Source organism: Chelonoidis abingdonii, chromosome 23, assembly GCF_003597395.2.
Source record: "Chelonoidis abingdonii isolate Lonesome George chromosome 23, CheloAbing_2.0, whole genome shotgun sequence".
Classification (NCBI taxonomy): domain Eukaryota; kingdom Metazoa; phylum Chordata; order Testudines; family Testudinidae; genus Chelonoidis; species Chelonoidis abingdonii.
The window spans coordinates 4,863,280-4,875,732 of NC_133791.1; the positions used below are offsets into that span (position 1 = coordinate 4,863,280).

A 12,453-nucleotide genomic window follows, 5' to 3' on the forward strand; every position below is an offset into this window, starting at 1 on the left:
ACCGCCTAAAGCTTCTCTTCAAACAAAGCCACAGCTATGAACTTTTTCCTTTCAAAACAGGATGTCGTTGCACAAGCTGTTGGGGCTCGGTTTGATAAAAGGGCCAAAATGAAGTTGTATCCCTTTCAAAATGCAAGCTAGCAGTATGTCCATACGACACCTGCCTATACAGCTCCCTGTTCTTTTCAATGCAGTCCTCTCTTCTGGCACTGTGTGACAGACCTGAACAAGCAACTGGGGAAAAGTACTGGGAAACCAGGCTCCTTTGAACCACGATCATTTCTGGGAGCCAGAAGTCTTACCTCAGACTAAGAGTAAGTAAAGCTGTGCAGACAGAAGTGAGAAGTCTTGTTATTAAGCTGACGGCATTCCCTGTAAGGAGACACTAAGCATGGAAACTGGAAAACATTCTAGTGACAGACCATCTGGGGCACCTTGCTGGCAGCATTAGCAAATGTAGGTGTGAGGCATGCACCTGCAGAACCCCACATTTCAGGGCTCCGAGCGAGTGCATGCGCTGCCCAGTGAGATGGCTTGTGCCCACAATTGCCTGCCTGCTCAGACACTGCTGTGATAGGTGCCACATAAAAACCTAGAGGAGAGCAAACCTAGAGTTCTCCAAGTTTAATGGGTGCATCTGCAGTTGTACAGGATTCCCATTGTACTGATGCAGGAAGATTTTTCCTGTATTTTGTACTGAATACCGAACTATCCTGTGTTGCATTGCAGCTGGTTGGTGTGGAAATTACTGTAATGCCATAAATGGTGCAGGGAGCTTACCTAAAAATCTCCAGATTCCACCTCCCACTTCCTCCCTGTGACATTTGCTCATTAAAATTAAACAGTGTCCCACAGATGACCACAATGACTAATCACCCATGTGCTGCCTACAGTCCATGCCCTGCAAGGCAGCTGTTTACCTCCTATGTGTCTCCAGGCCTCTGAGGAAACTAAACCAACCACAGCTGGTTTCAGTCATTGTAAACAAAATTCAGATCCCACCAGGCCTGCTTTAGGCGCAGTCTAGACACCTCCTGCACAGCTGGCAGCCTGGAGGAGGAGACCAGTTTGGGAGACACCTGGTGGTGGAAAAGGAGAAGTGCTCTCTTGAAATCTAATCTAAAATCCTCATAGGTGTTTTAGAGCCATAAGGTTAAAAGTCAGTTGGCAAAAGTAACAGCAGAGACACTGTCAAATGTTTTCCTTTAAGGGCATGTAGCAGTTATAAATACTACCACTATGCCGCATGATGGTGTAGTTTCTACACATGAGAGTAGTTTGGGGGAGTGTAAGGGGGCATTGCTCCTCCAGACCGCAAGCCTCAGGCAGGCATGGAATTATCCCCCATGTGTAATCCAGTTGCCCTGGTTTAGGGCAACCAGATAACAAGTGTGAAAAATTGGGAGAGAGGGTAGGAGGTAATAAGGGCCTATATAAGAAAAAGCCCCTAATATGGGAACTGTCCCTATAAAATTGGGACATCTGGTCAGCCTAGTCTGGCTGGAGCTGCCTCCCCTTCCCTCACCAAATATAGAAATCAAACTACGCCTACGTTGGTACAGTAACATCTCTGCAGCAGAGGCCCAGTCACTGCTTGGAAGACATGTTATTACTAGTGTTACGGTAGAAGCCTCGGCTGAGGTGCTGTATACACTGGTATAGACCGTGCAGCGTTTATTTATCTGATTTATTTATGAGGGCTCCACAGCCAAGAAATCAGAGTCACCAACATCAGTCCAAACAGTGAGTTACAAATCAACTACAGAATTGAACGGAACCCGCTCCAGTCTCTATAATTATAAAAACCAATCACACTCCTGTGGAAGCAAATGGTATGGCAGAGTTCCATGCTCTGTTAGGGAGGAATACAGTCCTGCTCAGGACTCCCTGCTCTTCCCAGCAACTTCACACCCACTCACACTGCCTGGGTCAGAAGCTGCTGCCCTTGGGGTTTATACAAACCCCAGACAGTCGAATGATTTGGTAACTGGGACGGCTGTAAAGGAATTAAAGCAGCTCACACAGAGGATGCTGCAGATCTGGAAACTGAGCCCAGTTCTGCTGAGGCCCAGCCAGACCCTCAGGCAGTGATGTAAGGGAATGCGCATTGCCCTTCTTCTGGGCCTTTCTAGTATTTTGCAAAATGTAGGTGGTTTGAGTTTTTTTTAATTTTAGCCAGTGCATGGGATCTTTGTGACATGGGTGTGGGGCCCTTTTCACAGGCCTCTGGCTGCCGGCACTTGACTGTACTGGAACCATTCATTTAAAGCAAGGGCGTCAGAAACACTGGGTAATCCAAGGTGACCCGGCCCAGCTTCTTGCCAGGAGAGGCCTTGGTACTGCATGCCATTGATGTTACCCTGGCTGGGAGGTGTCACTCTGGATTTACTGCCAAACATCAGGTCCAAGTAGCATAGTGGGCAATGGAGAAAATGAACAGGTGTGTCCCTGGAACCATCCATTCCTGCCGAATGTGCATCTTTTTGTCATTCAACAGTGTAAAGCAGGAGGGAGGAGAGCCCAGGAGCTTCCCTCTACTGTACTCTGTTACACCAGTTTTATGCTGGTGTAAATCCACAGCCCTAATTGATCAGAATCAGGTCTCTGGATTTTAAGAGAGCCCAGAATGGCAGGAGCCGCTTGCCAATGCAGATCCCTATGCTTCCTGGGGCAGTGGTGTGGTGGCAAAAGAGCTTAAGGGAGGTTGAGTGGGCCAGAGGTGTCTAACTTTTGCTTTCATCCCTGAAGAAACTATACATGGTCTAGGAAGGATGGGACAGTGGTTAAGGGTCAAACCTGGGGCTTGAGAATGTGGGGTTGAATTCTCTGCTCTGCCACAGACTTCCTGCGTGACCTTGGGCAAGACAGTTAGTAAAATAAAGGACTTGGAGACAAATAGGGATCATAGCCCTACCTCCCAGGGGTGTCGTGCAGATATGTGTGTTACAGGCAGTGAGATGCTCAGCTATTGTAGTGATGGAGGCCATGTCAGTGCCTAGGATAGGCAGGAACACAAGCTCCTTTGGTTTGAAAAGTCTCCTCTTGCAATTACTGTGGTGTTGTTAAATTAGAAAAGAGTGTTTCAATGGTCCGTGCAGCTGCACATAGCTGACAAGAAGGAAACCTAGCTAGCAGTTGCACACAAATGCATTTTTATTTCTCTCTACAAACATGTGATACAGATGCATACATAGTATGCACAGAGCCCACAGGGCCATTCCCAGGCATGGGAGAAACTCACCATCCACAATGAATGAAACCGTTCAGTACAGAGAACAATCATTATAATAATGAACATGCTAGAAAGAGCTAGGCTGACAGTCCAAATGTATAACATTGAACCACCAAACCTTGCATCTACTTTCTTTTGTCTTTAATATAAAGCATTAAAATATTATTTTCCTAAACAGAAAAAGCAGCAAAATGGTAGAAATATTCCCCATCGTTTTATCTAGTGACCTCTTGCTAGCCCTACAGTGTGACGGGTGAACGGAAGCTAGGAATCTATCGTTGCTGCTATGCAAGTGCTGCAAGCAAACAGAGGGGAAGAGAACTTGGAAAACCATCCATCAACAGTGAGGTACTAAATTCGTCCTAAATCAGAGTGAGAACAGGTTGCTAGGAAAGTGGGAGCAAAGCTGACAGCTTTTACAAGCAAAATTAGAGAATTCTCTCCTACAGAGATTGTTATCTGTTACAGTCTTAACACAACTGTAACACTGATAACATTTAGCCACCTACAAAAACCTCCTTCATTATGAAGGCACGTGCCCCTAGACTGGGTACCCTGGTGTACATTGCTATCACCAGTGTCTGCACAGCTTAAATACCACTCAACAGAATACCTGAACCTTTTCCACAGGATCCCACATGAAACTGAAGAATCAAAAGTATCCCATTCTTTCCACACATAAATAAAACGGGAAATAATATTCCCTACATAGAGAGGATCAGGGTGTGACTATCAGCTGCAGTCACATCCATCCTCTGGAATATAAAAGACAAAGGTCCATAGAGCAAGCGTTTCCTGTCCCCTCTCCCACAGTCTACCAGGGTCTCCAGAGAGCATTGACGTTCTTCAGGGATGCTTGCTTTGGGGTGTTCTGGCTGGAAGGGGAGCAGATGACCTCTGGTGCAGCCAACTGGCTCTTCTGGAAATGACTCAAGAGCTTGCTCTGCGTTTCTGTTTGGACTTTATGGAGAGACAGGAAATGGAAAGCCTCCTGCAGGCACCTAGAGTAGCCCTCCTTGAAGTCGAACTGAGAGTTTTTATGGATGGATCCTGCAGCTAGAGAAGAAAGAGAGAGGGGAGGGAAAAGAGACCATGATTTAGACTCATTCTTCATGTCACTCTCTGGAGCTTCATACAGTACATCACTGCTTTGCACACAGCCAGGACTGAAGCCAAGTCTGATACTCACTCTTTATCTGCAGCTCGCTCTGCTGTTTCAGGTAGCTAACAGTCATCTCCAGGATGTCGGCTTTCTCCAGCTTAGAATTGGGCTGGTGTCTCTGGAACTCCTTCTCCAGTAGGAGTTTCAGCTGCTCAATGCTGCTGTTAATCCGGTCCCGGCGCATTTTCTCCACCACCGGCTTTCTCAGCTGCAAAACACAGGACAAAAGATTTGCTTAGAAAACATCCTCACTCTGCTACATCTCTGGACTGTTTGGTCCATCGCTTCAGTGCATGTAAGTAGTATGGGCCAGATCCTCAGCTGGTGTAAATTAGCATAGAAATAGAGTTACGCTTATTTGTACCAGCTGAGGCTCTAGCCCCATCAGTTTCACTGAAGCAGCCACCAAAGCAGACTGTGCTGGTACTTACTTTGTTTTTCTCTTTTGGTGTCAGTAGGTTGTTGTGCTCCATGAAAAGAGTGCTGGGGGCCATCTGTCCTGAGCTAAGGAGGCAGATCTCAGTTGTGCTGAAGTCCTGTGGAAGTGTGCTGCTGGAAGCTGACTCTGCCCTAATATTTATACTGCACAACCTTGTTCAGAATCTGTGGGTCTCTGACTTGGTTGAGTTTCCCACACTCCAGAGCCAATCAGAGATAAGCAGGACAATAGATGAAGCATCTATTCTTGCACGCTCCAGTGCCAGTGAATAGCTGGGGGATAATGACCTTCTCCCAGATGAGCAGGTGGGGAGTGTGTGGTACGTGAAAGACTGGGATCCAAATTACGTGTTAGAAGCTGGGAAAGAGCTGGCCCTCAGTGAGAAAAGGCTGCTGACTGATGCTGCAGATCAATAGCTTTCCAGGCACACACAATATTCAGTTCACATACAATGGTGAATGTGGGGGCCAATTGCTGATGGCGGGAAAGAAGCTAATCTGTGCAGAGGAAAAGATGGGATTGTATCTTTTTTGAAAACACACACACCCAGGCACACACTTTGGGCGCGAACACATACGGACACAGAGATGAAGGCAAGCAGCACACTTGCTTGGAGATCGCTGGGTTCACTAGTTGCTGAAAATAAACTATAGACTTTATTTTGCTAATTTAAAAACCAGGGTTGTTGGTTTTTGTGGGTTTGTTTTAATAACAATGAGCCAGATTCTGAAGTTCCTCCTCAGCTGACATCAATGTGAGTGTCACCTGACTCAAAACAGAGTGTGGACTCCATGGTCTGGCTCAGGATAAACAATGCACTTCATTATGGGTACACACATCTATACAGAGTGTTGTTATTTACTTATTTACACACAAGACAGTCTTGTGGTTAAGCAGAGGACTGGGAGGAAGTAGATTTGAGTTCTGTTCTCAGATGTCCTGCGTGACTTTAGGCACTTCCCTTCTCATCATCTCAACTTCCCTATATGGGAAAAATAGTCATAATAATACTTTATTTATCTGTTCTTAAATAGGAGAGAGAATCCAGAGGTGAAAGAGGGAAATCTTAGTGAGTGCTGAATATCTGCAATACTTTTGCATTTCTGCATTACCTTCATCCACAGAAATCAAAACATATAATGAACATAAATTTCACCTCACAACCCACTCTCCTCCATCCCCACCATGAGGCAGGTTTTAGTGTGATTATCCCCATTTTACCAATGGAGAAACTGAGGCACAGAGCAAAGTCATGCAGCAAGTCAGAAATACAACTGGAAATAGAACCCAGGAGTCCTGACTCCCTTTCTCCTTCTCTAGGCTACAATCCATACTAGGATTTGATTTTACTGGCAGTTTCTGCTCTAGAGAGACCCAGCACTGCACTAGCAAGAGATGCTGCTCTTTAGGATATTAAGATGTATTCTTAGAGCTGTGTGTTTCCAATAAATAAAATAGATAATAAATAATAATAAATAATAATAATAATACATAATACATAATAAATTGCACTACACCTGACCTACACTCTGCCTGCTCAAATAACAAGGAGTCCTCACTCACTTTTCTGAGCATTAAATTAACTCACACAAAGATAAGCTGAGTATCATACGGAAGCAGACTGATTTCTGCACCATCTGTATCTTTAGTACATGTCTTCCATTCCAATTAGTTACATTACAAGGGTAGAGTTAAAGCATGGAGCCAGGCTGCTGAAGCACGGGGTTCTGTTCCCAGATTTGTTCCAGATTCACTGTGTGAACTTAATCAGGTCACTTCACTTCTCTGTGCCTCAGTGTTCTCATCTGTGACAAGGGGATTGTAATATTCCTTTCTCTCACTATTCTTATGCGGCTCAGTTTATATTTGTTAAGACTTTGGGGATCCTGTCATGGAATGTGGTATAAAAATGTGTGTAATGTATATGAAAGTGAATACACACACACACACACACACACACACACACACAGAGTCATCTGTCTCTAATTCAGTTATTCTTAAAACCAGGTAAGGCTTAAGTGACCTCTTCCAGGATCTGCTTTTCCTTCCCCCATTGTACTGCCCTTGAATAGGCTCACTTCTTTTTGTACAGAACAGCAGCTGTTAAGCTCGGAGTCTTTTATGTCAAGTTGTGGGAAAGTTTTGTGACACCATCTCACATGTTTCCTCCAAAGCGTGTGGATTAATTCTGAGCCCATGTGACACCACCTAGGAATCCCATCGTTTGCTCTCCCGCTCCCCTCTTGGGGACAGCCTCTGAAACAGATCTCTCAAGCAGCGAACTCATTTCTAGGGCTGATTAGCCAATGACACATAGGGAGAACCCTGCCAGTTCCCCAGCCCGCACATTCACTAACAGCTTTGCCTGAGATTGTTGCTGCTTTGCAGATGAGCTTACTAATAACCAGATATGGGAAGAGCCATAAATTCTCCCTGCAATATCAACCACACACATGCAAGCCCCACGTCTGAATCTAACAAAGCAGTTTTAAGTGTCAGATGCCCCTCCCTGTAATAACCAGTTGTACAGAACAATCAAAGCATTTCCATACTTACCTTCGTTTGGGGGGTGGGGAGAGTCCTGTGCCCTGTGAGTTTTCTGGTCCATCCCAGGACTTTTATTTTTGTGGAAGACAAATGAGCTTTCAGTGGTAAAGCCTGTTAGCACAGACGTGGGGGTGGCCAGGTGACTGGTGCTGCATGTGCCTGTTTATCTCGGTTTGGGCTTCCGGCCACTTCTGAGATCTGGTGCTATGACTCAGAATGCTCTTTCAAACAGAGAACCTAGGGGATCAGACTCAGAACTGGCCAGATCCTCACAGCTGTCAGTTGACTGTGCTGGGATAATCAGAGTCACTTTTGTCCTCTTGGTTGGTATAAATCCAAATCATTCCACGGAAGTCAATGGAGCTAAACCCATTCCAGCTGAGGATCTGGCCCTTGTTTATAGCACACGTTCTCAAAATAATAGAATCTGAAAACAGACATTTTACTTCTCAGCTGAAGGTAGCCTGAGTAATCAAAAAATTACATGGGGACAAATCTTGCCACCTTGAATTGCTATAGTTCCATGGAAGTCAATGGTAATTTCACTCAATTAAGGACTGCAGAATTTGCCGCACTGGAAAAAAGAACAAAATATCTGCCCCCCCCCCACCAGGTCCCCAAGGCTTTTGGAAATTGATCAACACTTGCAGGAAATTAACTGTATGGAATACAATCCCTGCTTAATTCCCACAAGGACCCTGCCAATAAGCCCTGCAGGGGAATTACTTTCTAGTTCTGTTTGGTTTTTTGGTATGTTTGAAATTTGATGGACCTTTTTGCAAGAGCCATTTGATTATGGCAGAGTTGGGGCTGGGAACCCTTGAATCCCAAGTTCTATCCTTGACTCTCATATAAGCTCTGAGGCCTTGAGTCACTTAACTGCTGTGGGCCTCAGTCATAAAATAGGGATGATTGTAAGGTCTGTTACACTGGTTTTGTGGGGTTCATCTATTGTCTGTAAAGTAACATAAGTGCAAAGTCTCCCTGACTTGACAGCAGCTTTTCCCTAGCCTCTCTCTGAGTCACACAACAAGGATACTGTAGTTCCTCGAACAAATGTTCTAGTCTCAGGAAAAACAAACGAAAAAAATGACTCCATGGTTTTCTCTGTGGCTTCGCAATCAACGAGGGAAATTAACTAACCAGTGAAGAACTAGCTTTGGAGGAGACCGTCACTTTGGCATGACACCAGAATGTATGGCTGTAACTCCAGTTTGATTTGGAAATCCCAAAAAAGGGCAATTAGCCAGATTCATCCGCACTGTAAAGCTACAGGTGTCAATGGAGTTACACCAGGGATCATGAATTTAGAATTAATTTATGTCCCCAACATTGGAATGATTGCTTTCTACTGTGGGACCGGAGCAAACGGCATTGGAAAGAAAACAGATGATGATCGTAAGACCCTACATACAGGTACTATACTTGAAATATGGAGTAAACACTATCCAGCCTCCTGAATCTCTACCAGATGTTGGCTTTCAAGGCGTTTTAAAGGAGCTGCTGCTTTCCCAAGTCTTCAGAGATCATCACTGCTCTGATTGCTTCCTTTCTGATAACTGCTACCCAGATGACCTTTTGGGAGTAGGGTTTCCCACTGAACACAATGCAAAGTCAAGCACCATTACTAATGTGGTTTGTAGCCCGGCACACTTCTTTTGTGTGGGGAATGAATATAGTTAAGAAATGGCGTGGGAAACTTGGAGGTACACAAACTTCCACAGCCTTATGTTAATAAGCCGCTTACCATGGTAGGGTACTTAGGAGAAAAGGAACTCTATGTGAGGGATGGGAAAGGTGGTAAGATCTTGGCGGACTTGGATATACAAAGTTAGCACTGAACGCTGGAGACCTTACTCAGGGAAAACTCCCATTGGGCCTTTCCGGGAAGAAACCTTCACTGAAGCCAACGGGAATTTCAGCCTGAGTAGAGCCTGAGCAGGACTTATGGACTTGATCCATATCCTTTGGCACTTCCAGGGCCATACTCTGATCTCGGCTACACCAGTGTAAATCCAGAGTGACTCCATCATCTTCCGGGGAATTATCCCTGATTTTCACCAGCATAGCTGCAATCAAAATCAGGCCTTTCTATCCAAGCAGCTCAGAGCCCTTTTCAAGCATTTATGAACAAAGAGGGTAGAATATCCCATTTCACAGGGTAACTGAGGAGCCAATAGGCTAAGAGCCTGATTTTCAAAAAGATCTGGGCCTACTTTTTTAAGTGTACTTCCCGTGTATGTCCAAATCACATGATTTGCACACGTAGGAGGCTACATAATTGCTTGCGTGTGCAAATCCGCATTTGACCTGTCACACACTGTAAGTACAAATGTAAAGCAGACATACAAGTGGGCATCTACTTTGAAAAAAAAACAAAACAAAAAACCCATCAGGCCCTCAGTGACTTTTTAAAGTTCAGGCAGGAAGCATGACAGATGTGGCAATAGTCCAGAGGACTCCCATTGCTCACACAGCCATCCTTCCTCTCCGGCTCTGTGAATCAGAGAGCTGCAAAACCTCCGCAGCAAAGCTGTGCAAATCAGGCTCTGGCCTCCACTGCCAACTCAGGACTCAGCCTGCATCTGGCAATTGTTTTGCTACAACTCACAAACTTTGAGCCCAGATGCCCTCATGACTGGGCCAGTTTGTGGTTTTGCAGGGATGGCCTCCACATGGAAGACGACTCAGCTTTGACTGGGTTTTGAGGACTTTGTGGATTTGAGTTCAAGGGGTAAGGACGCAGTGAGCCCCCAACTATGGTGCAAAGCCAGTGGACAAGTTCCCAACATTCAATACTGCTAATACTGCCGAGGGTAGCAATGTTTGTTCAGACTGTTCCTGATGACAGCAGCTGTCCTGGCAGAGCTGCGAGTGGTTAGAGCAATGAACTGGCAGTTCAGACTTCTGGACTCTGTCATGGGCTCTGTCATGGACTGTGTGGCCTTAAGTAAATCACTTCACTCCTCTGTGCCTCAGTTTCTCCAACTGTCAAACAGGGAGAACAACACTTCCAAGAGGGCCAAGCAGCCTGGTTCATTAATATTAGCAAAGGGCTTTGAGTTCTCTGCATGAAAGGGGTCAGACCCCTGGAATGCTGTCATTGCTGTGGCCTCAGCTCTCGCTCTCACCGTTAAGAGCGGACGTACGGAGCTGCACCGAGGAAATCATTTGCAAAACCCAGGAGCCCCTACTGCATACTCTGGAGCAGACAAAGCACTAGGCAGTATGCGTGTATGGATCAGAGAACCTAATACAGGCCCAGCAGTGCAGCTCCACTGAACTCAATGGGACTGTTTCTATGGGCTTGAATGAGTGTGGGATGAAGCCCTAGGTCTGCCCTTTTCCCCTAATCAGTCTCTGTGCTGCTGTGTGTGAGCGAGGGGGGTTTATATGTTATGCAGAGCTCCCTGTTTGAATTTCCAGCAATTTCTCTCTGGCTACAGTAACCTGATTTTTTTTCACTGGCTTTCCCCTCAACCACCACCCTTCCAGTTTTTTATAATGGAATTTTTCTTTCTGTCATTCTCTCTCTTTGTGTCTGCAACAGGCAGATGTGGGACCGAGGACAAGAGTATGTTACAGGCCCTCAGACTGTGAGTTTGAAGTTCCTCTGAGTTTCCCACACTGCTTCTCTATTCACCGCATTCAGACAGAGGATAATGAAAGTGTGCCGTGCAACAAGCTGAATTAGAAATGGTGTTTGACTTCCCTTTGTACTTCATAGAAGCCCTGTTCTGGGTAGACCATCTGCATAGCACTTACTGTGGAGAAAAACATTGATCAAGATCTGTCAGCTTGAGCTGGGGGAACTTGGGAAAGTAATTCCTTGTGCCACTTCAGTTCTTCAGGGCTTAACATCTGGCCTGGGCAAGAGGGTTTAACAATCTCACTTCCTTTAAAACTTTCTTGACAACATCCAAGTCCGTATGCAATAGCCTGAACTACTGATTCTAATGATGTGGTGAGGGATCACACAACGGGGAATATCTAGTGCTTTGCATTTCCAAAATGCTTTACAATAGTTGCTGATGAAGTCTCAGAACTCCCTTGTGAGTGAGGGTTGTTTAGTAGCTGCGTTTTGCAGAGACAGAGAGGATCAACCCAAAAGATACAAAAGCAGCCAGTGGTTTTAGGTGCTCAATTTCACATGCCTGTTTTGCAGAAATGCAAAGCATCCATTTTCATTTTAACTGGTTACTTGATGCTTCTGAAAATGATGCCCCAAGGTGTCATCAGTTAGGCACCCAAAACCAGTGGCCATTTTTGAAAATTTTAGCTAAGTGACTAGTTCAAGACCACAGATGGAGTTAGTGTCAGAGCTGGGGTGACAGGCAGGACTTCCTGGCCCCTAGGGTATGCTGAAACCTCTCTCTGAACTACACAACGTATTCAGTAACAAGGGACTAAATAGGAAAAGAATGTAGGTTTTGCTCTGTAAGCACTGATCATAGGCGCCGACTCCGTGGGTGCTCCGGGGCTGGAGCACCCACGGGGAAAAATTGGTGGGTGCTCTGCACCCACCGGCAACTCCCAATCCCGCCCCCCACTCCAGCTCTCCTCTGCCTCTGCCCCTAAGTGCGCCTTCCCCACTTCTCCTCCCAGCTTGCCACTACAAAACAGCTGTTTCGCGGCATAACAAGCTGTGGGAAGGAGGGGGAAGGAGCGGGAATGTGGTGTGCTCAGGGGAGGAGGCGAGGCAGGGCTGGGGCGAAGATTTGGGGAAGGAGTTCAATAAGGGCAGGGAGGGGTCAGAACTGGGACAGGGACTTTGGGGAAGGGGTTGGAATGGGGGCGGGGCTGGGGATGAGGGGGGTACAAGCACCCACCGGCGCCAGACGCTGGCGCCTATGGCACTGATCTCATTTGCTCTGCCAATACACACTCACATGAATCTGTTAGTAACACCTCATTTTTAATCCCTAGACCTGAAGCTCTTGTGAGTAAAGACTGCAATTTATATTAAATTATGCCAGACCTTTGGCTAGTTGCATGAACTATGTTTTGGCTAGGAACTGGACTAGCCCAGGCTACTGAACAGCCTGCAGATGGTGATGAATTTCTGCTACTAGG

The 12,453-nt window shown here is 45.9% G+C and overlaps 1 protein-coding gene across 2 annotated transcripts in view; it reads right to left on the reverse strand.

The window, feature by feature from the left end:
* Window positions 1-3,135: 3,135 nt before the first annotated feature.
* LOC116815399 (transcription factor HES-5-like) overlaps window positions 3,136-12,453 on the reverse strand; it is a 37,525-nt gene continuing 28,207 nt past the window's right edge. Inside the window, exons 1-5 of one of the 2 annotated variants that reach the window (XM_032763775.2) lie at window positions 7,390-7,789; window positions 5,696-5,815; window positions 4,826-5,330; window positions 4,422-4,602; window positions 3,136-4,288 (exon numbers count right to left, since the gene is read on the reverse strand). In XM_032763775.2, coding sequence (XP_032619666.1) covers window positions 4,047-4,288; window positions 4,422-4,602; window positions 4,826-4,888 — 486 coding nt within the window. In that variant the 5' untranslated portion in view covers window positions 4,889-5,330; window positions 5,696-5,815; window positions 7,390-7,789 and the 3' untranslated portion in view covers window positions 3,136-4,046. Of the gene's footprint in view, window positions 4,289-4,421; window positions 4,603-4,825; window positions 5,331-5,695; window positions 5,816-7,389; window positions 7,790-12,453 lie in introns of those variants that run through there. The other variant, XM_075060194.1, reaches the window with a different exon arrangement.